The sequence below is a fragment of the Eulemur rufifrons genome, chromosome 2, assembly GCF_041146395.1.
Source record: "Eulemur rufifrons isolate Redbay chromosome 2, OSU_ERuf_1, whole genome shotgun sequence".
Lineage (NCBI taxonomy): Eukaryota > Metazoa > Chordata > Mammalia > Primates > Lemuridae > Eulemur > Eulemur rufifrons.
The window spans coordinates 9,740,378-9,767,160 of NC_090984.1; the positions used below are offsets into that span (position 1 = coordinate 9,740,378).

Consider the following 26,783-nt stretch of genomic DNA (forward strand, 5'->3'; position numbering starts at 1 on the left):
TCATTAGTATTTTCTATATCCCCTCTGTCATAGATTCACTTACCTTTTATAGATGCCTGGGTTTCAGAATTTCCTATTTTTCATGGGTCTAGTTGTCCATCTCTCTGTTACTGCCAAAATGTCCTGATTATTTCAAAGCCTTGATGTGTTGTAGAGAAAGTGGCCCACTATTTTAGTAACTTTGGGCTGCTCTAATAAATTATTATTATTATTATTTTTTGAGACAAGGTCTTGCTCTGTTGCCTGGGCTAGAGTGCACTGGTGTCATAGCTCACTGTAGCCTTCAGCAGCTGGGCTCAAGCGATCCTCCCACCTTGGCCTCCCAAAGTGCTGGGATTACAGGCATGAGCCATTGTGCCTGACTTAGAAGTAGTTTTCCTTAAGTTCAGCAACATATTAAATCTGGTGTGAATTTCATGGAATTTAATAAAACACTATATATATTTGGGAGAAGTTACATCATAGTGATATTCAATCTCTTTCTGAGGACATATGTCATTTCTCCATGTGTTTCTTTCTAAATTGATGTCTTTCAGTGTATACTTTCCCATTATAATCATTTTATACCCTCACTGGACATTTTTCAGGACTTAAAAAATTAGTTTTGAGAGGAATTAGTTTTAATAGGCTATATTATCCTCTAAAAATTTACTTTCAATGGTTGTGGCTAGTAATTCACAATGCACTGAAATTTATTTGTGTATTGAGTGTGCATTGTGGAAACTTACTCAACCTGTTACATATGAGGAAATTACATAAAACAACTGCACAGGCAACTGAAACATTGTAAAGGGAATGTCCTTCTAATGACAACTAGGCCAAAACTTTGAAGAAGACTTACTGTCACTTGCCCCTCTTAAAATGACTCCTAGAGGCCAGATCATCCCATTTCTGTCCAGATGGGGCCAGTATTATGGATTATAACATTATGTTCTTTTCTTAACTGTGTATTTAACCCCGTATTTTATTTTTGCATGAATCTTATACAAATGGTATCATACTGTGTCTGTACTGTAAATGTCAGGTTTCTTTTTTTGCACAGTTGTGAATCTTGCATGGAATGTCAGTTTGTTTGCCTTTAAAATTTTTTTCTTTCCTTTTATTTTTTTTGAGACAGGGTCTTGCTCTCTCACCCAAGCTGGAGTGCAGTGATGCTCACTGTAGCCTCAAACTCTTGGGCTCAAGTGATCCTTCTGCCTTAACCTCTTAAGTAACTAGGGCTGCAGGTGTGCACCACCACCCATGCCTGGCTCATTTTTTAATTTTTTGTAGAGTTGGAGTCTTGCAGTGTTGCCCAGGCTAGTCTAGAACTCCTGGCCTCAAGCAGTCCTCCCACCTTGGCCTCCCAAAATGCTGGGATTACAGGTGTGAGCCACTGCACCCAGCTGTTTCCTTCTTTAATTAATAGTTAACAGAAAAATTGAGCAGATTATTTCCGAGTTCCCATAGACTTCTTTTCCCGTAGCATTAGTTTCTTTTATTTTTAACATCTTGCCTTAGGTATAGTGTATTTGTTACAATGATGAACCAACGTATTACCTCTGATATTGAGAACTGAAAAACTGTTAACATTGTTATTAACTAAAGTTCATGCATAACATTGGGGTTCACTCTGTTGTACACTTCTGTGAGTCTTGATAAATGCATGTGTCATATACCCAGCACCACAGTGTCATATAGAATAGTTTCATGGTCCTAAAAATCCCTTGTGCTGTACTTTTTTTTTTTTCCCCCCGAGACAGGGTCTCACTCTGTCACCCACGCTAGAATGGAGCGGCATCATTATAGCTCTCTGCAGCCTCAAACTCCTGGGCTCAAGTGATTCTCTTGTCTCAGCCTCCCAAGTATCATGGGACTACAGGTGAGGGCTACCACATTGGCTAATTTTTTTATTTTTTGTAGAGATGGGGTCTCTCTATTGCCCTTGCTGGTCTGGAAACCATGGCTTGAAGCAGTCCTCCCTCCTTGGCCTCCCAAAGTGCTGGGGTTACAGGCATGAGCCACTGCCCAGCCCTCCACCTATTCATCACTGTTCCTTTCCCCTAACCCCCAACCCCCCACAATTTCTTTTGGGGTTATTAAAATATTTTCCAACTTGGTGGTGGCATAAATATACATCTGTGAAAACTCACAGCTATGCTTATAGCAGTATGTATATATGTTAAAAATAGTTAATAGAAAAAAACAAAAATGCCTTCATGTGCTAGGAGAGTATTAACTTCTCCTAAACCTTGATTTTTACCTTTGCAACACTTCTTTCCACCACCCACCGTGGGATCCTTCTTTGGAGGAATTGAAGGACTGGGGAAGAGAAATGCTGGCTCCCAACAGCCCTTTCTTGCAACTCCTTGTGATGTTAGGAAACACCCTCTGTGGCCAAACCTGCCCTCACCTCACAAACATCACCTGATAGAAGGGAAGGGATTCCCGGAGTCTGTCTTTGACTTTACAGCAGGTTCCACAGGTCAGACGGTTGGGATCTCTGTGTTTCTGAAACATAAAGACATTCCCAGTGGTATCTCCTTGTGGGCATCCTAATCCTTGGGTATCAACATTCTGTCTTTCCAAGGCTAGCCTTGTGGCCATTCTCAGCTCTAAATTTTGTATCTCAAGCTCCCTCTCTGTGCCTTCTTGATGGGAAACTTCTCTGGGAATTGGTACCCAGTCCATTCTTTTGAAAATTTCTCAACAGCAATTGAGATGGCTGTGATATGAGATGGAGGCTGTGATGTGAGATGGAGGAAGCAGTTGTAAAGTCAAAGACAGACTTTGTGAGCCCCCTCCCTTCTATCCAGAGCCTAGGTCATGAGACTCACACAGCCTCTGCACTATCATCAGCTCAGCAGCCATGAACACAATCACAGGATAGTAAGACAACTCAAAAAGGCCCCAGGCTAAAATTTCTTCTGCTTTTATTGAGTTCCCTAAGTTTAGGTATATTGTGGGGGTTTTTTTGTTTTTTGTTTTTTTTTTGAGTCAGAGTCTTACTCTGTTGCCCGGGCTACAGTGCGTTGGCGTCAGCCTAGCTCACAGCAACCGCAAACTCCTGGGCTCAAGCAATCCTCCTGCCTCAGCCTCCCGAGTAGTTGGGACTACAGGCATGTGCCACCATGCCCGGCTAATTTTTTCTATATATATATTTTAGCTGTCCATATAATTTCTTTCTAATTTTAGTAGAGATGGGGTCACACTCTTGCTCAGGTTGGTCTCCAACTCCTGAGCTCAAACGATCTGCCTGCCTCGGTCTCCCAGAGTGCTGGGATTACAGGCGTGAGCTACCGCACCCGGCCTATATTGTGTTTTCATTTTCATTCCTCTCTATTTTTCTGATTTCTCTTGAATCCTCTAATTGTTTAGGTGAGTGTTATTTTCCACAGATTTGTGAATTCTTGAGTTTTCCTTGTGTTCTAAGTTCATCCCATGTAGTTAGAGGAGATAATTTGTACATATATATTTTTTATTTAATTTTTTATATTTTATGTTTTAGTTTATTACATATAAACAGTATAAAATTTATTATTCATATTCATATTTAAATGTGTATTATAAAATCATATTTTTAATTTATAATATTTTTTATTTTTTATTCTATTTTTAAAAATCTACTGAGACTTAATTCTTTCACCATTACTATTCAGCATAATACTGGATGTTCTAATCAGAGTAGTTAGGCAAGAAAAAGAAATTAAAGATATCCAAATTGGACAGGTAGATGAGAAATTTTTGCTGTTCGCAGATATTATGATCTTATATGTAGAAAAACCAAAGGATTCCACACCCCCCCAAGAAAAAAAATTTAGAAGTAATAAATGAATTTAGTAAATCAGCAGAATACAAAATGAACCTGCAAAAAATCTGTCATATTTCTATACGCTGTCACTGAACAATCCAAAATGGGAATTAAGAGAATATTTCCTCCTGTATACTTTGAATCCTCTCTAGATCACTTGTAATACCTAGTACCATATAAATGCTCTGTAAATAGTTATTATACTATGTTGTTTAGGGAATAATGACAAAAAAAGGTCCGTACGTGTTTAATACAGACCTAACTAACCATTATAGGCCTAACTAGATGATACACAATCGCCATGATTGGAGGTTGGCTGAATCCATGGATAAAGAATCCCTGCGCAGGGAGGACTGACTGTAATCCATCAGTGGATGAATGGATAAACATAATGTGTAATATCCATGCCATGGACTATAATTCCACTGTAAAAACAAAGTAGTGGAACATGCTATGACATGGATGTTCCTTGAAAAACCTATACTACGTGAGAGAAGTCAGCCACACACACTGCATGTGACATGATTCTGTTTATATGAAAGTCCAGAATAGGGAAATCTACGGAGGCAGAAGGTTTACTGGTTTTCAAGGCTGGGGACTTGGGGAGGAAGATTGGAGGGCAGGAGGGACAGGTAAAGGGGATAGGGGCTTCTTTTTTTTTTTTTTCTTCCTCATTCTTCAGCATCAAAGGGATATAAAATTTTAAATAAAATGAAATGAATAAAATAAACCGTGGAGCAGGCCTAATCCCCTTCCCTGCCTTAAGTTGAATGAGATGGAACAGCCTGGGAAACTTAGGCAAGGGCCTAAGGGTCATGAAGAAAGAAATTTTCGTGAACCTGGTACCATCTGAAGATGATGGGTTTCTTTCTGAGGGATGAAAATTCACTGTGGTAGTGATTACATGTATCTGAATATACTAATACTAAAATCCATCTGTTAAAAATACTAAGTTTCCAGATTCATTCCAAATTTATATAATCTGTTATTGTTTTTCTTATATTTACCAATGAGAATAAAAATTTAGTTGCCTTAGAGATATCATACCCTTTTATATTTTAAAGTTCTTTTGGGCTGGGTGAGGTGGCTCATGCCTATAATCCCAGCACTTTAGGAGGCTGAGGTGAGAAGATCTCTTGAGGCCAGGAATTTGAGGCCGGCCTGGGCAACATAGCAAGACCCTGTTTCTACAAAACATCAAAAAAAATTAGCCAGGCATGGTGGCACTTGCTTGTAGTCCCAGCTCGAGAGGCGAAGGCAGGAGGTTCGCTTGAGTCTGGGAGTTTGAGGTTGCAGTGAGCTATGATGATGCCACTGGACTCTAGCCTGTGTGACAGAGTGAGATAGTGTCTGGGGGAAAAAAAAAGCAAAACAGAAGAAAATTATCCAAGTGTGGGGGCATGTACCTGTAGTCCTAGCTACTTGGGAGGTTGAAGCAGGAGGATCGCTTGAGCCCAAAACTTTGAGGTTGCAGTGAGCTATGATCGTGCCAGTGCATGCTAACCTGGGTGGCAGAGGGAGATACTGTCTCAAAAAAAAAAAAAAAAAAAAAAAAAAAGTTACTTTGGATCACACTCAAAAGACTGAATACCCTTCCAGTGTAAGATGTGCACTTGACAGTTGTAATGAACATGTCTTATTGGTGGTAGTTGGTGTGAGAAGAGTTCCCGAGCCCATGCTATGGCTGCGGTGTTCAGGCAGCAGTGTTCACACTATCTCCTACCGTCACATGTGTGGGAGGTGAGGAAGGAACGGATGGGTGGAAGCCTCAGTGATGCCATCGGTCAAAGATCAAAATGGGCGCAGACTCTTTATTACATATGGTGAAGTCACATTTACGTTTGTGTGTTTCTAAACAAGGGTGACAGTTCCATGAGTGGCCTCGTAGCCTTGTGCCAAGCCCCTGGTCCCTGGATAAGAGGTGACCCTCCTGTTCCATTCTGGCCTCATCTGGGCGCTCCTTTTGCTCTGGGTGAGAGGATCACTCTATGAGGGAACTGAGCTTGGAATAATAACCTGCTCACGCCTGTGCCAGTACTCCTTCTAAACTGGGAACAAGTTCTTAAATGTAATGTCCCTGGCTAGGACAGATTATAAAGGACAGAGGAAGCCAAGCCAAGTCTGCTCCGCCATGTAGCCTCTCTGGGCTCTCGCAACTGTCGCTCTGGCTAAAGGAGGCGGGCTGTAGAAACTGTCCAATCAGACGCGCCGCGGGGGGACGGGGACGGGAGGGGAGTCCCTATTGTGGCGTCACTGAGCCCGTTTCACCTGCCCCTTACAGTGTCAGGTGGCTCTGCCTCAACTTCTGTTGTGCTGTGACCTGCAATGATCGCAGGAGCCCTAGGGAGGACACCGGGACACCCCTGAAGCCGGCAAATGGTGCGTGTGCAGGGCGGGCGACTGAACGATCAGGAGGGCCTGATTGGAACCTGCTGGAACCAGCTGTGATGGGACCTAGGCCTCACAGCGGTCAACTCCAGGGTCTGCAGTTCGGCCGTCGGCCCCCTCCAGCCTGCACGGTGGGGCTGGGCCGGCAGCCGGGACCCCGGGCGTCCTGTATCGTCCATTCACGTGGTAACCTGGGCCTTAGCCCGGCAGCCCTGCGTCTGTCCCAGATTGTGCTGTGATCAAGGGAGGATCCCCACTCGCTGTGTGGGGTTTGTGTGTGGGAAGGGCTGTGGTCCTGGGGGTCCCTAGTCCCTACTTTCACCCCACGGAGACCCATCTCCCTCCTGTCTTTGAAAGGTTTTGGAAGCAGGGTCTCAAACCCACCACCCTGTCCCCCAGCCTAGCTCTTCCTAAGGCTGGGAATCTCTAAATAACCAGATCCCATCCCATATTACTTAAGGCTTACTTCCCCTCTCCAGTTGACAGCATTATGATCAACTATTTGTCTTTCATTCTGTGTTTCAAACACAAGTGGCGTTTTAGTTATAATTTTCCCACAGGACTATGGATGCCTTTTTTTTTTTTTAAAGATTTATCTTTGTTGTGGGTATTTTACATGAGGGAAAAGCAGAGAATAACCAGCTGGATGTGGTACACTGTCTAAAATCTTTGTACCTCTCCTCCCGGTATCTTTATGGGACCAGACATCCCACGGGAACTTCTTTTGTTACCTCCCAAATAGAGAGGTTTGTTCACATGGCAGGATAAGGCCCACAGACACAGCCAAGTTGGTTACAGCAAGGGGGCTTTATTACTTGGCACAAGTAAGGAGCACACTAGGGATAGTTCCCAAAGCAGTGTGTCCCCGAACAAGGGGGTTGGGCTGGTTTTATAGTCAGAGGATAATAAGGAGTGATCTGTGATTGGATCTTGCAATGAGGTGATGCTGGGAGGCGTGGTCTGACTGGATCCTGCCATGGGGTGATGCCAGGGCTTGATCTGATTTGATCCTGAATGCTACCATGCAGTGTCTGTGTCTTAATTCAGTTCCTGCTCCTCAGTCCAACCACTTAGTGTCTGTGGTTGCACGCTTGGTTCATCTGGGCATGCTCGGTTCATCTGGGCATGTTCATGAGCTTCAACTCTTGCTGGAGGTCCATGGCAACTGAAAAACAACTCACAACTTTGTTATATAAAAGTTGAGCCATATTGGTCTGGTGTGGTTATAGAGTATCCCCTCGGTGTTTGTGTGTGACACACCATCATCAGCATCAACATCAGGACCACACCTCTGCAGGTGATCATAGCATTTGGTGCTGTGAATAAGACATCTAGATGTTGACCACCACACAGTTTGTCTTCTCTTGCTCTGATTTATTAACCTGTTCTGCTGCCTGATGGCTGGCATGCAGTTGGAGCTGCTGCTTCTTGGGGAACTTCTGCTTTGAGCTGTGCCACTCTGTTGCATTGTCGAGACCTAGCAAGTCTGGGTCAACCAGTTTTGATACCCTCCTTGGCATTTAGAAACAGGAGTATGGCATTGGGGCCCTCCTTAATGAGGTTGTGGGTGGTATGTCTTGGTCTGGACCTCTCTTTCTCTTTTAGAATGAAGCTGTGACTACTGCTATACTTTGGCCATATACTTTGTCCAGCACCCCTCAGGGTGCTGAGAGGAAAGACTGTACCAGAGGGAACAGTCATTTTAGAAGAAGAGAGCAGGAAAGGCAGCCATTAGATGGCAAGTTGAAGCCAGGCCACACTCCTAATAGCAGAGGGCTTACCAGGACCCTTAAGCACTGTGGCTACCACTGCCTGTGTGTCCATCACCACAAAGATCCTGACTCCTGTTATATGGAATGATACTTGTGGCATAGCAAAGCTTCAAACCCAAGTTAAGCCAAGAGTCCTTAAACCTTACAGAATAATCACTGCTGTGGAGGAGGCCCATTGCACTGATGATACTGATGCGGGGGGAAAATTTATAAATACTGGGGTAGACAAGACAGCCCCTTTTCCCCTCCCTGAAGTGTATCCAGAGGCCAAAAAACAAACCTGGGAGGGAGGGAACAAAAAAATACATAGATACTGAAACAGAGGTCCATAATTTGACCCAATTGGAAATTCAAAATACATTAATAAAAGTATTTATACAACAAAAAAGATAAAAGAAAACTGCATGGTTCTTGTGCCTGTTACAGGGCAGGTTTTGAATTCATATCTGCTGTAATGCACTAATTATCAATCCTTAGTGCAGTTAATTAACATAAGGCTCAAATTAAACTTATACTAGGTGATCCCGCTAAATTTAAGCAAGGTACACCCTGTAATCTTAGGAGAGTAGTGAATAAAGTAGAGGATAAACAAATATGCCTGCTTAATCATCAGAACTATTATCCTGCCTGGATTCCCTATGGTCATAGCACCTGTGGTCCTAAAATATCCCATACTGAGCAGGGTCACTTTTACGTGGTAAGAAATAAATTAAGTCTTTGGTATTTACAAAGTGGCAAAATGGAATCTCACAGACTTTCATCGCCAGTTAAATTAGTTAATGTGGCCTAATATAAATTAAATAGGGCCTTGAAGGATTGGAAAGCATTATTATAATAGATTAACTGAGTGAACAACAGTGAGGAGTTGGTAGATTTCATGGACAACATTGCCACATGCTTACATCGTGGAGCTCAGTGGAAAGTTGCTGCTTTTCATGACACGTCTGTGTTAAAGGATCCAAGGGTCAGCACAACTGACCAAGCATCAGGCTTTCATCTTAGCACTGGGCAAAAATTGTCCCCATTTGCACATGTTTACAGATACTTGGGTGATTGTATAAGTGTTTCCCATCTGTAGTAAAATATCTGTGTTTCTTAGGTCACAGATACCCAAAATATAAATCTAGGTAATATGTGTCTCTCTATATACTAAGTCCACAATGCAAGGATACTCATCCATGTCCTAGTTCCTGACAGTGCTGGGCTCCTGAACAAGGTATTGGATGGAACTTTCTCCTCCCTTCCCAGTCTTAGGCTGAAGACCTCATAATGGCTTACTGAAAAATAAGTTTAATTCAATTCCATGAAAGATGACATGGTGAGTGTCTACTTATTCTTCAGGGGTGAATTGTCATTAGTCTATCTTCATTTTTTTTCTCCTAATAGATGTTATTTTTTTACAGAATGATTTTAAATTTACATTAGAATTGATCAGTAAGTACAGGTGTTTTTCCACTTTACTTTTCTGTTTCCACACAATTTGCCCTATTTTTGGCATCTTGTATTACTGTGGCGCATTTGTAACAATTGATGAATGAGTATTATTGATTCATTAACATCCACAATTTACATTAGAGTTGATCTGTGTTGCATATTCAGTGGGTTTTGACAAATACGTAATGACGTGTGTCTGTTGTTTCTGTATCATATAATATAGTTGCACTGCCCTAAAAATCCCCTGCAGTTCGTGTATTCATTCATCCTTCCTTCCCATCCTGAAATCCCTGGCAACCAAAGATCTTGTTAATGTCCCATAGTTTGTCTTTTGCAGAATATCTTATAGTTGGTATCATACTATATACAGCCTTTTCAGTTTGGGTTCCGTCACTTAGCAGTGTGCTTTTAAGATACCTCTGTCTTATTATCATGGCTTGATATTAATACTTTATTGCTTTTTATCATTGAGCAATAATTCCATCATATGGATGTATCACAGATTATTTATTCATTTGCTTATGAAAGATATCTTAGTTAACTTGAATTTTTGGAAATTATGCATAAAATCTATAAACAGGTTTTTGTGCAAACATAAGTTTTCAATTTAATATATTGGTAAATACCAAGGAGTCTTTGATTGGTAGGTCATATGTTAAGATGACGTTTAGTTTTATAAGAAACTGACCATCTTCCAAAATAAGTGTATAGTTTTCCATTCCTACCAGTAACAAATGAGAGTTCTGTTGTGTCACATCTTTGCCATCATTTGGTACTTTCAGCATACTCAATTTTAGTCATTCTAATAAGGGTTTTGTTAGTCTTTCATTTTTTCATTTGCAATTCCCAAATGACAAAATGTGCATGCCTTCATATGCTTATATGCTATCTGTATATCTTTTTATGCAAGCATGTCTTATACAACAAAGACAATTTTATTTCTTCCTTTTTTTTAAATTTTTTTGTAGAGACAGGATCTCACTATTGCGCTGCCTGGTCTCAAACTCCTGGCCTAAAGCAATCTTCCCACTAAAGTGCTAGGATTACAGGTGTGAGCCACTATGCCCAGCCTCTCTTCTTTCTTAATCTGTGTACTTATTTCCTCTCTTGTCTTACTGATTTATCTAGGACTGGTTTCTGATCTTATCTAGAAAGCATCTACTTTCTCACTGTTAATTCTTTCTGAGAAGGAAGTTCCCCTCTATTGTGGTTTTACTATCATGAATGGATGGTGGATTTTTTCAGATGCTTTTTAGTTTTTGCTTTTTCCTCCTTTCATTTCTGTTCTTCAATAACCAGCTTTTGCTTTTGTTTTTTATCTCTGTTGATTTCCTGCAGTTCCATTGATTTCTTCTCTAATTTTTGTCTTTTTGTGTGCTTATTTTGGGTTTAATTTGCTCTTGTTTTTCTATATTCCTGAATTAGATGCTTAAATTACTGATTATAGACCTTTATTCTTTTCTAGTGTTATGTGTTCAATGTTGTAAATACTCCTCTATGCACTGCTTTTGCTGCAAGCCACACATTTTGATAAGATTTGTTTTCATTTTCATTAGGTCAAAATTTTTGATTTCTCATGAGACTTCTTTGATCCATGTGTTATTTGGAAGTGTGTTGTTTAATCTGTAAGGATTTGGGAGGGTTGGTAAGTATCTTTCTGTTTCTGATTTCTAGATGAATGACTTGTGATCTGACAGCATACTTTGTATGCTTTCTCTTTTTTTCAAATTTGTTGAAGTGTGTTTCATGTCCCAGTATTTGGTCTATTTTTGTGAATGTTCCATTTAAACTTGAGAAGCATGTGTATTTTGTCATTGTTGGAAGAAGTTTTCCGTAGTTGAATTCAATTAAATTGAATTATTTGGTGCTGTTCAATTCAACTGTGTCCCTCCTGATTTTCTGCCTGCTGGATATCTTGATTACTGGTAGAGGGATGTTGAAGTCTCCAACTATACAAGTGGATTCATTTATTTCTCTTTGTAGTTCTATCAGTTGTTGCATGTATTTTGCCACTCTCATATACAAATACACACTAAGGATTGTTAGGTTTTCTTGGAGTGTTGAGCCCTCTGTATTATGTAATGTTCATTTATATCTCAATGTGATTTTTTATTTTTATTAAATTTTTTTAGAAATATGTTCTCATGTTGCCTAGGCTGGAGTGCAGTGGCTACTCACAGGCTCAATCATAGTGTACTACAGCCTTGAACTCCTGGGCTCAAGTGATCCTCCCACCTTAGCCTCTGGAGTAGCTGGGACTACAGGCATGTGCCACTGCGCCCAGCTTATCTGTTTTTTTCCCTTCCTCTGACGTCTACTTTGTGATATAAATATAGCTATGCCATGTTTCTTTTGCTTACTAGCATCCTATGTATTTCTCTATCCCTTTGCTTTTTAAAAAATTCCTTTTAATATCTGTTTGTCTTTGTGTTTAAAGTGGATTTCTTTTAGACACGATACTAAATTCTCAGTCTTACAGTGAGCTTGTGGCCCTGGGTTGTGGCCTTCTGTGGTATTATGAGAAAGATACCCATTTCCTACTGTGGCTCTCCTATGTACTTTTGAATTTCATGTCAGATAAGGGTGATAGAAGTGTTTTTTGTCCTAATGAAATGATTCTTGGCGGGTCCCTAGATAGCTTCAGGATGGGAGTTTGGTCCTCAGAGCACTGTCTTAGAGGCTTGGAACTTTAGGCCTCAACCTCTAACCCCCATGGAGGGGAGAGGGATTGGAGAATTAGCTATTCACCAGCGACCAGTGATTTAATCAATTATGCCTGGGTGATGGGACCACACTAAAACTCTTAAATGAAGGGGTCTGCAGTGCTTCCGGGTTGGTGCTCGGAGGGTGGTTAACCTGGAAAGGCACAAAAGCTCTGTGCCCTCCTGTCCATACTTTGCCCTATGCATGTCTTCCATTTGGTAGTTCCTGAGTTGTATTCTTTGTAATGAACTGGTGTACTAAGTAAAGTGCCCTCTTGAGTTGTGCGAGTGTTGTGGGGCATTATCTATCATGAAGGTGTGTTATGGGGATCCCATATTCGTAGTATACTAGACAGATTTGTGTGAGTAGTCTAGGCACCACATTTGGAGTTTGCATTTGAAGTGGGGGCAGTCTTGTGGGACCGAGCCCTTAACCTGTGGAGTCACATGCTATTTCTGCAGTTAGTATTAGAGTTGAATTGATCTGTAGGACACTTAATTGGAGTCAGAGAGTTGGAGAAGTAGTGTTGAGAAAGACTCAACTTGTCAGAAGTGGGGAAAAAGAAAACTATCATCTTCACCCTTGTTTTTTGGCCTCCCCCACCCCCTCACCTCCTTAGTTGAGGCAGGAAGGCTGGAGGGACTAAGGTTGGGTATTTGCTTCACCCAGTTCGGTTATGTACAGGTAAAATCCCAGTGATTAGACTCTGTTGAACAAGATCCTTCTGATGACAGGCCTTGGTAAGAGAAATGGAATATTCTGGACATAATTCAAAATGGCTACTTTTCCTGACTGTCTCTCCAGTTTTGGGGTCACTGGTTTGCCCTGTGACCTCAATTCTCTGATGGACCTATGTTTCGCTTTTTCTTATGAGGATGAGAATGATGGCATCTAGCTCCTTACAGTTCAGACCAGAAACTGGAAGTCTCTAATGTTATTTTTTCATGTTTGGTGACAGATTTAACTCCTCAACCCCTCCTTACTGCCTACTGCTGTTGTCACCCACTTCAAAAACAAGGTGATAAAAAAAGCTTAAGATCTCTGCTTTTTTTACTGGCAAAATATTCAGTCCACAAAAGCCCCTTCCTTTATGTGTGAACATTCACACTACCTCACCCTCAACCTCAATAAAACATGCAGGCCAGGCTCCTTTTTTGTGCTGCCTCAAGCCATTTTGTATCTGCTGGAGAGGCCTGCCCTGCTGTCCCCAGAGACCTCAATTATTAAGTAGTAAACCCTTTGGTATATGTGTTGTGTTATCAGTCTCGACATTTGAACCAAACCTTAGAAAGGGGTCCATTTTTGTCTTCAGGTGATCATAACAGTTATACAAACAGGAATGGTATATATATTGTGATATACTTTTTTTTTTTTTTTTTTTTTTTTTGAGACAGAGTCTCACTTTGTTGCCCAGGCTAGAGTGAGTGCCATGGCGTCAGCCTAGCTCACAGCAACCTCAAACTCCTGAGCTCAAGGGATCCTCCTGTCTCAGCCTCCCGAGTAGCTGGGACTACAGGCATGCACCACCATGCCCGGCTAATTTTTTCTATATATATTTTTAGCTGTCCATATAATTTCTTTCTATTTTTAGTAGAGATGGGGTCTCGCTCTTGCTCAGGCTGGTCTCGAACTCCTGAGCTCAAACGATCCGCCCACCTCGGCCTCCCAGAGTGCTAGGATTACAGGCGTGAGCCACCGCGCCCGGCCTTGTGATATACTTTTTAAAAGTTGTTCTACTTGTGTATCCTTCAGATCTTTGCATATCAATGCATGCCACCCTTCATGTTTAAAAGATGAATTAGATGGTACATTTATATAATCAGTTCTTTCTAAATAAACACTTGGCTCATCACCAATTTTTGCTACTGCATTACAGGGCAGATAAATAAACATAATACAAGTTATGTTCTTTTCCAGGCTTAATTAATTCTTTCAATTTTTATCATGAGATACATTCACAAAAGAATGAATAAAATGTTTTGTGGTATAATTTAGTAATAATAACAACACAAACACCCTTGAAATCATCATCTAGATTCATAACTGGGTCTCAGGCAGTGGTTAGAGTCTTATACGTCCACCTTGGACCAATCTGTCATGCCACATGGATGACCATTTTCCTGATACCTTGGTTATTTCTTACTCTGTTACCATCTTTTCTTTTTCACTAACCTGTGTTCTTCTAGTTTTGCCCCTTTGAACTTTCAATAAATGAGTATTAGTGGAATTGCAATGAAAAGGTTTGCCTTTAGTGGTTTCTTTACCTCCATATGCTTCATACATACTGATGTCTGATGTTGCAGCCCATCCGACTCACTTATCTATTCCAGTGGTTTTGATGTTTGGGCTTTTTGAGTTTATTTCTTGCTCTTGTAAAAATACTATTCCTATCATTTTTGTATCAGTCTGCAAGTTCAAATGCACAGTAAATTCTCAGGACATTAGAGAAAGATTGCTGGGCTACAGATTGTATCAGTTGACCTTTCTGCCATTCCTGCATAACTGTTACTTGTTCGCAGTGGTGATCAACACTTGGGATTATATTATTATCTTTCTAATTAGTGTGAACTGGGATCTACGTGGCATTTTATTTGGCTATTTCCTCTTTTGTTAAATATGTTTCAGTTATATTACATGTATTACTGATATTTGTCATCCTCTTAGTTGTTTGTCTTTTAATTCCGTTAATTTTTTTTTTTTTTTTTTTTTGAGACAGAGTCTCACTCTGTTGCCCAGGCTAGAGTGCTGTGGCATCAGCCTAGCTCACAGCAACCTCCAACTCCTGGGCTCAAGCAATCCTCCTGCCTCAGCCTCCCGAGTAGCTAGGACTACAGGCATGTGCCACCATGCCTGGCTAATTTTTTTTTTATATGTATATTTTTAGTTGTCCATATAATTTCTTTCTATTTTTAGTAGAAATGGGGTCTCGCTCTTGCTCAGGCTGCTCTCAAACTCCTGAGCTCAAAGGATCCACCTGCCTCGGCCTCCCAAAGTGCTAGGGTTACAGGCGTGAGCCACCATGCCTGGCCAAACTCCCTTAATTTTAATACATTTGATCTGTCAATCTCTTCCTTTATGGGTTACAGTCTAGGTCAAGAAAAATTTACCTGTGACTTTGAAAGTATTCTGGTTTTATCTTTTGTATACAAATCTACAATAAATTTATTATTGCCCATGGAATAGAAGGGAATGCAGTATACATTTCCAATTAGGTAGCAGTTTTTCCCTGCCCATGTATTTAGCCACTGCTCCACAATGCCTGTTCTGTCATTTTTTTTTTTTTTTTTTTGAGACAGAGTCTCACTTTGTTGCCCAGGCTAGCATGAGTGCCATGGCGTCAGCCTAGCTCACAGCAACCTCAAACTCCTGGGCTCAAGCGATCCTACTGCCTCAGCCTCCCGAGTAGCTGGGACTATAGGCACGCGCCACCATGCCCGGCTAATTTTTTCTATATATATTTTAGTTGTCCATATAATTTCTTTCTATTTTTAGTAGAGACGGGGTCTCGCTCTTGCTCAGGCTGGTCTCGAACTCCTGACCTTCAGCGATCCACCCGCCTCAGCCTCCCAGAGTCTGTCCTGTCATTAATCAACTTTCCATTCAACTTTCCATATAAATGCCAGGCCATTGGTGACTCTGTCTTTCCCTTAGGCTATTTATTTATCCCTCTGCAATATTTTATTTTTAGAATTCTTGATAAAGATTAGGGCAAGCCATCATGATGTTCTTCAGAAGACTTTAAGTATTGTTAGACATTCATTATTCCCGTTAGGTTTAAGGAAGTACTTTTTGTTGACTCTTAAACAATCTTTTGGGGATTTATAGAATTTAGAAAATATTTTGAAAAGGGGCTATCTTGGGGATATTGAGTTCTTTCCAAGAACCCATCTTTCTCCTTATTTCATTTTGCTTTGACATTATACAATGGAATGTCATATAAGGATTGATCAGGAATCATTCCCTCCTGAAGTCAAAGAAAGAAGATGTTACATTCTTTCGGGGGAAAGCATTGCTCATCTCTTTATCATTATATAATCATGGGCAAATTCACCACTAAACCATATGGATTTAAATGAAATCTCTTTGAAATTGCAGCTCTTAATCTGTTCCTCCAGGTCAGCAAGGCGCATAGGGTGTATAGTTGGAGATCTACCAGGAAAAGTTCTTCTGGTATTTTGTCTTCTCAGTATATGTGTGCTAAAAATGGGTGGAAAACTGCCCTGAGGCTCATGGCTGTAGGGATTTTTTTCAGGGAGTCTAAGTTGTCGTCTTCCTCATGCCTTAGTTCTATCTTCTCAATAACTTCCTAGCCTCATGAAATGGGACAGAGAATGAAAGAAAACACTAAGTTTATAATAAATATTACACTGCAAGTTAAAATTAATACTTCTGCAGAGGAATATTTTCATTCAGCCAGCTTGATCTGACCACTTCTGATGGCCTGGAGTCCTTCAGGAACGTATGGACAGCTGGACTTTGCCACGAGGTGGATTTCTACAGGCCATCTGGCATCTCATGTTTGGTGAGGGGAATAGAAGAAAATGCTTCCACTTCTTCAGTGTGTGTTCATGGAAACTTGACTCAGATTTCACTTTGTGTTTCATGGAATGCTGAGTGTTGGTGTGTGATCTGAAAGCAAATGGAAGAGTTTTTTGCACACAGAATGATGGTCTTAAAATTTGTTTTGTTTGTATAGCATTTCCTTCATTTGAACTGGATCCTGCCATTAGAAACCAATAAAACTTGCAGTGACCACAATAAAAACATGGACATCAGTTCCATGTTTTCATGGTGCTATTAAATTTATGAGGAAGTGAGTGTGGACAGAGTTAGAATTCTGAAATCATGTTTATTCATCAGAAAATGAATGTTTGGGGAACGCCAAATTCTTTCTGAACTTTTATGAATTTAGTATACATCCCTGTTCTGTCGTCTCACCCTTCCTCCATTAAACATGTGTGGAATGTTTTAGGACTCAGTGGCCTCTGAGGATGTGGCTGTGAACTTCACCCTGGAGGAGTGGGCTTTGTTGGATCCTTCCCAGAAGAAACTCTACAGAGATGTGATGCGAGAAACCTTTAGAAACCTGGCCTGTATAGGTAAGGATGACATCGTTCCTACTCTTGGTCAATTATAGAAGTGTTTCTTGCTCATTAACACTGTTGCGTGATGTTGAATGTAGAAAAGGGAATACTTGGGTGAATAAATCAGGTTTGTTTGCAGCCCATCAAGAACCTAAAATGTAATCACTTTTCTATAATTTCTATCAATTCATAATGGTTTTTCTGACTATATTTTAGGAAAAAAATGGGAAGACCAGAACATTGAAGATTGGTACAAAAATCAGGGGAGACTTCTAAGGTAATTTGCACTCATAAGAGAAAATAGTGTCTCATGAAAGAACCTTAGTATGTCATGGAATTTAAAAAACAAACAAAATCAGTAAGCCCAGCTTCAAATTTATTCATAGAACTTTTTCACCAGAAATATATACATAAATGAGACACAGATGTTCAGTGTTTGCAAAATAGTTAATGTAGTAACAGTATTAGGAAACTGTATATATATATGAATATTGTAGTTATGTTAATAGCTACTGTTGAGTCCTCGTGCAGAGCACTTAATCCATTCACTTTTAAATAATTCAGAGCTAAAAACCTACTGTTTCCTCCATTGTGGTAAAAATGGAAGTCCACTACCCATTAATAAATATAAAGTCATTAATAAACCATTAATATCATGCTTTCTATTTTTTACAGCAATCATATGGTAGAGAGACTCTGTGAACATGATCAATGTGGAGAAACCTTCAGCCAGATTCTAAATCTTAATCTGGACAAGAAAATTCCTAGTGTTGTAAAACCTTGGGAATGTAGTTTGTGTGGGAAGGTCTTCATGCATCATTCATCCCTTAGTAGGCACATCAGATCTCACGCTGGACACAAACCATATGAGTACCAGGAATATGGAGAAAAACCGTATAAATGTAAGCAATGTGGGAAAGCCTTCAGTTCTTGTCAGTCTTTTCGAAGACATGAAAGAACTCACACCGGTGAGAAACCCTATGAATGTAAGGAATGTGGAAAAGCCTTCATCTCTCTTCCAAGTGTTCGGAGACACATGATTAGGCACACTGGCGAGGGACCTTATAAATGTCAGGAATGTGGGAAAGCGTTTGATCGTCCCAGTTTATTTCAAATACATGAAAGAACTCACACTGGAGAGAAACCTTATGAATGTAAGGAGTGTGGGAAAGCCTTCATTTCTCTCCCAAGTTTTCAAAGACACATGATTAGGCACACTGGAGATGGACCTTATAAATGCCAGCAATGTGGGAAGGCCTTTGACCGTCCCAGTTTATTTAGAATACATGAAAGAACTCACACTGGAGAGAAACCCCATGAATGTATGCAATGTGGGAAAGCATTCATTTCTCTCACAAATTTTCAAAGTCACATGATTAGGCACACTGGAGATGGACCTTATAAATGTAAGGTATGTGGGAGAGCCTTCATTTTTCCCAGTTATGTTCGAAAACATGAAAGAACTCATACTGGGGAGAAACCCTATGAATGTAATAAGTGTGGCAAAACCTTCAGTTCTTCCAGTAATGTTCGAACACATGAAAGGACTCACACTGGTGAGAAACCCTATGAATGTAAGGAATGTGGAAAGGCCTTCATTTCTCTCCCAAGTGTCCGAAGACATATGATTAGCCATACTGGAGATGGACCTTATAAGTGTACAATATGTGGTAGAGCCTTTGACTGTCCTAGTTCATTTCAAATACATGAAAGAACTCACACTGGAGAGAAACCCTACGTTTGTAAGGAATGTGGAAAAGCCTTCATTTCTCTCAAAAGGATTAGAAAGCATATGATACTGCACACTGGAGATGGACCTTATAAGTGTACGGTATGTGGTAAAGCCTTTGACTGTCCTAGTTCTGTTCGAACACATGAAAGAACTCATACTGGAGAGAAACCCTATGTGTGTAAAGAATGTGGGAAAGCATTCAATTATGCCAGTTCCATTCGAATACATGAAAGAACTCATACTGGAGAAAAGCCCTATGAATGTAAGAAATGTGGGAAAACATTCAGTTACTCCAGTTCCTTTCAAAGACACGAAAGAGGTCATAGTGAAGATAAACCTTATGTTAGGGATGTGGGAAATCTTTCGTTTGTCACACAGCCATCAAGTACACATGAGAATGCATAGTGAAGGAGAACTACAAGTGTAAAAAATATGGAAGGTTTTCAGTTTACCTTCTGGATTTCAGACTTGCTTGGGAGCTCACCCCTTCTTCCTGTCTTGTTCTCCCTTTTGGAATGGGAACATCTGTGTTATGCCTGTGTCTCTATTGTACTTTGGAAGTACACGACTAGTTCAGTTTCACAGGTTTGGAGCTGAAGAATTTTGCCTCACCGTGAATCAGGTCTCGCCCATATCTGATTTATATGATATTGAGATGATCCTTTGGAGTTTAGACGTTAGAATTCCTGCTGGAATTAATTAAGACTTTTGAGGCCTTTGGGATGGGATGAATGTGTTTTACATGTGAGAAGGACATGAATTTTGGGGGACCAGAGGTTGAATGTTGGAACTGGGTGTATATGTCTCCCCCAAGTTTATATGCCCCCCATTATGTGATTGTATTCAGAGGAAATGTCTCTGATGGTTGTTAGGATTAGATGAGATCATAAGGGTGGAGGCCTCATAAATGGGGTTAGTCTCCTGATAGGAATCCCTAGAGAGTTAATTTTGCTCTCCACCATGAGAGGACACAGTGAGAAGATAGCCTTCTTTTGAAATAGGAGGCAGGCCTTCACCAGACACCGAATCTGCCAGTGCCTTGATATTGGACTTCCTGGCCTCTCAAACTGTGAGAAATAAATGTTTGTTACTCACGCCATCTAGTGTATGGTATTTTGTTTTAGCAGCCCACCTGAAGACACAACCCAATTTTAAAATGAGGAAAGGACTTATATGGACATTTCTCTGAATATGTACAAATGGCTAATAAGCACATAGCTCAACATTGTTAGTCATTAGGGAAATGAAAATCAAACCCATGACATATCGCTTTACACCCATTAGGATTAGTACTACCAAGAAACAAGAAATGCTGACAAGGATATGGAATGATTGAAACCCTTGTGCACTGTTAGTGGCAATGTAAAATGGTACAAGTACTGTTGAAAACAGTATGGTAGGTTGTCAGAAAATTTAACATAGGAATAACATTAAGTTTTTCTACTGGGAAAATAAGAAGATTGAAAGTGAGGTCTCAAATAGGTATTTGTATACCCATGTACGCAACAGCATTATTCACAACAGGTAAAATGTGGAAGCTACTGAAGTGTTTTATGAAAGCAGAATGAACAAACAAAAGGTTTTTTATTTGTACACACACACAATGGAGTATTACTAAGCCCTAAAAAGGAAGGACATTTTCACATATGCTGGAACATGCATCAACCTTAAGAACATTATGGTAAGTGAAACAGGCCATTCATATAAAGACATACTATGTAATTGTACTCAAATCAGGTACCTAGAGTCATTATATTCAGTAATGCTATTCAGTGTCATTTGCCAGGGGATAAGGAAATTGGGCAATGGGTAGTTATTTAATGGGTGTAGAATTTCAATTTTGCAAGATGAAAAAGGGTTCTAGAGATGGGTGGTGATAGCTGCACACCTGTATGAATGTTCATAATGTCACATCTTTATACTTAAAATTTGTTAAGCTGGTAAATTTTATGTGCATTTTTTACTACAAAGGAAATGGGGGACAAAGGCTGCACAATACTGCACAGATCCCATGGGACCCTCAACAGACCAAGATACTGTAGGTCTCTTTCCTACTTGTTCTCAGCATTAGGTTTTTTTCCCCCTAGATCCAAGAAGGATCTGATCTCACACAGTTCATTTATGTACACATTTACATTGGATTCCCAGGTGTGGCTCAACCTTCCTCAGCAATTCACTACAGACCTGGACCCTATCCCCAGAGCCAGGGCCTTTGCTAACCCCATCCTATTATTTATTGAGAAGGGATAATTTTAATTTCCTCTACATATAATTCATAGAATGCATATCGATAATTTGAGCAAATAGAACATTTTGCTTATGAACAAATCTTTCAGAATATGAGAAGAATTAAGTAGAATATAGTACCAAAAAATAAGAGAGACCTTAACTATGGAAAGTTCATGCAATGTAATAGGTAATTTGTAATTATATACCACTAATTCTGTATCTGGGCTAAAGGGATAGTTCAAGAAATGAGAGAAAAAGAGGTCCCTCCATGCACTACAAGAGAAGAAATGCCTGATGTTAATAGTAGTTTCAGTGTTGGTGGTTAAATATGTGATAAAACATGAAAGTTTCCAGGACAGGTTCATGAGGGGAAACTTGCCCTCCCATTATTACAGAATGTATGAGAGTCAATTTTTAATTGAAGGTCAGTAAATTCTTTTCACCCAACTTTTATTTGCAAATTAGGATTACTTATTTTCCTTTTGCTTGTTAATGATTGCTCTAGTGTTCATCATTGAAGTCATAACACAATCAGTATAGTATTCTGTCAGATGCAAGCTATAAGGCTATAAGGCCCACTCGGGCATCTCACAGGGCCAACACTACATGTCACTTGTCGGTATGATGCAACTTGGCCCAGAGATTTCCAGTAGACAAGGCCACGTCAGCACAGATTCAACTTTCATAAAGCTTAAAACAAAGCTTACCCTTACAAGAATAGCTGAAACACCCTTTATGAAGGAAACACATGGTGACTGACCCAGATTGAATACAGGTAAGAAAGGGAGAAGACTCCCAGAAACTCAGAATGGTCTTTGGACAGAGACTCTCGGATAGTTGGTCATCTGACCCCTGACTGTGTCTTGCTTGTGACATGGATCTGTTCCCACTATCTGTCTTGTAATAGCCCTGCCAGAATGAATGTGAGCATCAGTGTGTGAGGCTCATCTTTGACATGAATTGCACAGAAGAGAAGTTCCTTCTGTGGAAGGTGTTTAACTAGGACCACATGAAACCCCTGAACATGACAATCAGCTTCAGATGTCCTGTGATATACGGCTTATTTCCAGAGATATATGAAAATACTAATTTTCCTGTGATTCCTCTGAATTAGGAGTTAGCTTAGATTCCAGCTGTCCCTTATACTTGGCACACAATTATGTTCATATAGTTCGACCTATCACATCACCCTTGCGTTTGGATTGAGTAACATGGCAAATCAAGCAGTACAGGGGCTTTTAGTTTCCTGGGACAGACAGTGGCAGCAGCAGTGGCAGTGCCTTTTGGCAGTGGACAGTTTATTTCCTGTCTCTATTCGATGGCATGAGTTTCTGTGGCATTCATTGGGCATCCTCCACACTGGTTCTTTCCTTATCTTTGCAGTTCTGAAATGTGATGGTTTGGGCATTTTTTTTTTTTTTTTTTAGATATTTGGCCCTCAGAAATTTTCTGGGTTACCCAATATCCCTATAATAGTAGATATGTTTTTTGTGCCTTGTATTCCTCTGTGCATTTCAGCAGCTGAGCAACTCCTAGTCCTAAGTCATCACTGTTTCAAGGCAGCTAGTTTTTAACATAAGATCAAAGATATATCCTGCATAGTCATCTCTCAGTGGGGCTTTAGGCAGGCAGTTGGTGTGTACAAGGTCTTGAGTGTTACAATGGGCTCATTGAATGTACTTTGCCCAGGAATGGCGGAATGGTAACTGCCTGAGGGATCTGACCTCGTGAGTCCCTGATCTTTTGCCAGGTGAAAGACATGTAATTGGAGGGATATTGCTATTGCTGTTCACCTGTCCGATTGAAAGTCTCCACGTGAGCAAGTGATTCTATAAAAGCAGCAAGCAAGATTTTGCTTCTTAGGGGTTTTCTTTCTTTTTTTTTTTTTAAGGGATGGGGGGTTGTGAGGAGGGATGCTCAGTTTCATTGTTTTTTGTTGTTGTTGAGACAGAGTCTCCTTATGTTGCCCTGGGTAGAGTGCAGTGGTATCATCATAGCCCACTGCAACCTCAAACTCTTGGGCTCAAGTGATCTTCCTGCCTCAGCCCCCCCCCCCCCCCCCCCAAGTAGCTGGGACTACAGGCATACACCAGAATGCCTGGCTGATTTTTTTTTTTTTTTATTTCTTTTTGGTAGAGACAGGGTCTCACTCTTGCTCAGGCTAGTCTCAAACGCCTAAGCTCAAGCAATTCTCCTGCCTCAGCCTCCCAGAGTGCTAGAATTACAGGCCCGAGCCACTACGCCCAACCAAGACTTTTTTGAATCTAGAATCACAGTTCTCACTGCACATCCAGCATGGAATCTGATCATAAAATCAAGAAGGACATTTTCTCAACATGTGCATTATGCACAGAAAGTTACCCACATATAGACTGGAAGGTTAATACTATTGGGTTTTTATGTTCCACGGAAAACGTCAACTACCAACTCTTTCCCACTGGTGGGATATCATGCTGTGTGATCCTGATCCACACCTTTATTGTGATTACATTATTTCAACTTTACTGAGGCTATCAGAGAAAGGATGTCTATATAAATGGTAATCACACTTGCAGGTGAATCAATGACAGGAGAGGAAAGTTTATTCTGAAAATGATTGGAATCACTCCTTGGCAGGCATCCTCTTTGTAAAGTATGCACAGATACCATTTCTGATCACTTCCTCTCTCAATTCCCAGAGGAATTGCTCATCTTTAATATCATGAGACAAACAGCCCCACCTTAATCCACCCAAAATGCAGCAATAACTACACGCAGGGGCAGAGAAGTATCTCTAGAGCCCATCTGATACAGAGATGGAAACTGAGGGAAGATCCAGTCGAGTGATCTGAGCAGAAAGAGAAAGGGAAGGCCCAATGTGTGACTAATACAGGAAAACACTGCTGGCAGTAGCATCCTCAATCAATAATACCCCACACACTATAGGAAGAAAAGTTCTCTGGAGGTTCAGCAACAAGAATAAAGAGATGGAGAAAATGTTTGCATTTTATTATCTGTGTTTCCTCTTCTGTTTAAGAAGTATCTGCAAAACTATAGTTTAGAGGCAGGTTTACTTGAAAACATTGTGATTTCTTAAAGTCAGTATTGCTTTTCTCTTTGTGCTTTATCTCCTAACTGCTGATCTCTACTCAAATAAAGAAACCAACACACAAAAAATGTCTGTCCACTGGGGAAGATACATTAAGTCTGGTTGTCCTTTTTCACACTGTTGAGATACAAGAACATGTTCCTAAGGAAACATTTTTTCCCTTCCCTTTGCCATCCTGCTTTCAACTGCCCCTGTGGGTATTTGTTCAGTTTGAGTAGCGCCTGCATCTGGGCAGAAAATGCCGATGTAGTTTCTTCAGTGTTGGCAGTGGAATAGTTCTGCTTCTGCCAGGTGAACTTAGGAACATCTTTGCCCTGTCATGACAGTCTCATCATGGTGCTTTCAGTGTTCCTGTGATCACTGTTGTAGGCATTGCAGATGTGAAATTTTAAGGTTGTGCTGAGTAACATGAGAGAATTTCTGTTGATTTTCTTGAAAGCAAACATACCAGCCATCATGTATTTAGAGTCTTGTTGCATTCACCTGTACCATGAGAATCACATTAAAACTCTGGACTTACCCTGATCTACTGGATAGTCTTCTAAGCCAAACAAAGGGCTCTATTTAAGGAACTCATGGAATTCTTGGTTATTGGGGTGGGGGGGGGGATACTTTCCCTATAAACATGGAATGTGACCCTAAATGAGATAACCAAGGTTCAAGAAGCTCTGCATGGAAATAAAGGAACAAGTGATTCCTCTTGGGGTGGATTTCACAAAGTACCTTTACAGAGCAGAACATCAAGTTTTTGTTTGTTTGTTTGTTTTATTTTTTTTATTTTTGAGACAGAGTCTCACTCTGTTGCCCAGGCTAGAGTGCCGTGGCATCAGCCCAGTTCACAGCAACCTCAAACTCCTGGGCTCAAGGGATCCTCCTGCCTCAGCCTCCCCGGTAACTGGGACTACAGGCATGCGCCACCATGCCTGGCTAATTTTTTCTATTTTTTAGTTGTTTGGCTAATTTCTTTCTATTTTTAGTAGAGGCGGGGTCTCACTCTTGCTCAGGCTGGTCTCAAACTCCTGAGCTCAAGCAATCCTCCCGCCTCGGCTTCCCAGAGGACTAGGATTACAGGCGTGAGCCACCGCACCTGGCCCTATCTATTTTTGCTTTTAAGTGCTTTTAAGTTCTTATCCAAAAATCTTTGCTCAGATCAATGATTTATCTCATGTTTTTTTCTAGTAGTTCCAAAATTAAGTCATTAATCCATTTTGAGTTAGTTTTTGTGTATGGTGAGAGATAGGGGTCTAGTTTCAATTATGAATATCTACATGTGGATATCCAGTTTTCTCAGCACCATTTATTAAAGAGACTGTCCTCTCCCCTGTGTGTGTTTTTGGGGACTTTGTCAAAAATCAATTGATTTTAAGTTTTTTCTATTTCTGTGAAGAATGTCATTGGTATTTTGATAGGGATTGCATTGAATTTATAGATTGCTTTGGGCAGTATGGACATTTTAACAATATTAATTCTTCCTATCCATGAACACAGAACATCTTCCCATTTATTTGTGTCCTCTTCAATTTATTTCACTGATGTTTTATAGTTTTCATCGGAGAGATCTTTCACCTTTTTGGTCAAATTTATTCCTAAGTATTTTATTTTATTTTTTGGTAGTATTGTAGATAGAATTGCTTTTTTGATTACTTTTTCAAGATAGTTTGCTATTGGCAAATAGAAACACTACTGATTTTTGTATGTTGATTTTGTATCCTGCAACTTCACTGAATTTGTTTGTTACTTCTAAGAGTTTTTTTGGTGGAGTCTTTCTATATATATGATCATGTTATCTGCAAAAACAGACAACAGATAACTTCTATGCAATTTGGATGCCTTTATCTAGCTATCTATCTTTTTTCCACCTAATAGCTCTGATTAGGACTTCCAGTTCTACATTGAATAAAAGTGAAACTGGGAATTCTTGTCTTGTTCCAGACCTTAGAAAAAAAGCTTTAAAATTTTCCCTGTTCAGTATATTTGCTGTGAGTTTGTCACATATGGCTTTTATTGTGTTGAGTTATGCTCCTTTTATACCTAATTTGTTGTGAGTTTTTGTCATGAAGTTATATTGAGTTTTATCAAATCTATTTCTCCATTTATTGAAATGATCATATTTTTTCCTTGATTGTGTTAATGTGATGTATCATGTTTATTGATTTGCATATATTGAACCATCCCTGCATCTCTGGGATGAATCTTACCTGGTCAGGGGAATGATCTTTTTAATGTGCTATTGAATTCAGTTTGCATGTATTTCGATGAGGATTTTTGCAACTATGTTCATCAGAGATATTGGCCTGTTGTTTCCTTTTTTTTGTTGTGACCTTATTGGGTTTTGGTATCAGGGTGATGCTGGCCTTGTAGAATGTGTTAAGATGAATTCCGTGCTCTTCAACTTTTTGGAATAGTTTGAAAAGTATTAGTTTTAGTTCTTCTTTAAATGTTTGGTAGAATTCAGCAGTGAAGCCATCAAGTCCTGGGCTTTTCTTTGATGGGAAACTTTTTATTAATGATTCAATCTCATTACTTGTTATTAGCCTGTTCAGATTTTCTATTTTTTCATGAT

The 26,783-nt window shown here is 40.1% G+C and overlaps 1 protein-coding gene across 2 annotated transcripts in view; it reads left to right on the forward strand.

The window, feature by feature from the left end:
* Positions 1 to 19,965, forward strand: part of LOC138400293 (zinc finger protein 564) — a 25,126-nt gene extending 5,161 nt beyond the window's left edge. Inside the window, exons 2-7 of one of the 2 annotated variants that reach the window (XM_069495350.1) lie at positions 17,060 to 17,186; positions 17,388 to 17,448; positions 17,847 to 18,342; positions 18,427 to 18,544; positions 18,629 to 18,793; positions 19,046 to 19,965. In XM_069495350.1, coding sequence (XP_069351451.1) covers positions 17,060 to 17,186; positions 17,388 to 17,448; positions 17,847 to 18,342; positions 18,427 to 18,544; positions 18,629 to 18,793; positions 19,046 to 19,308 — 1,230 coding nt within the window. In that variant the 3' untranslated portion in view covers positions 19,309 to 19,965. Of the gene's footprint in view, positions 1 to 17,059; positions 17,187 to 17,387; positions 17,449 to 17,846 lie in introns of both variants that reach the window. The other variant, XM_069495342.1, reaches the window with a different exon arrangement.
* Positions 19,966 to 26,783: the final 6,818 nt, after the last annotated feature.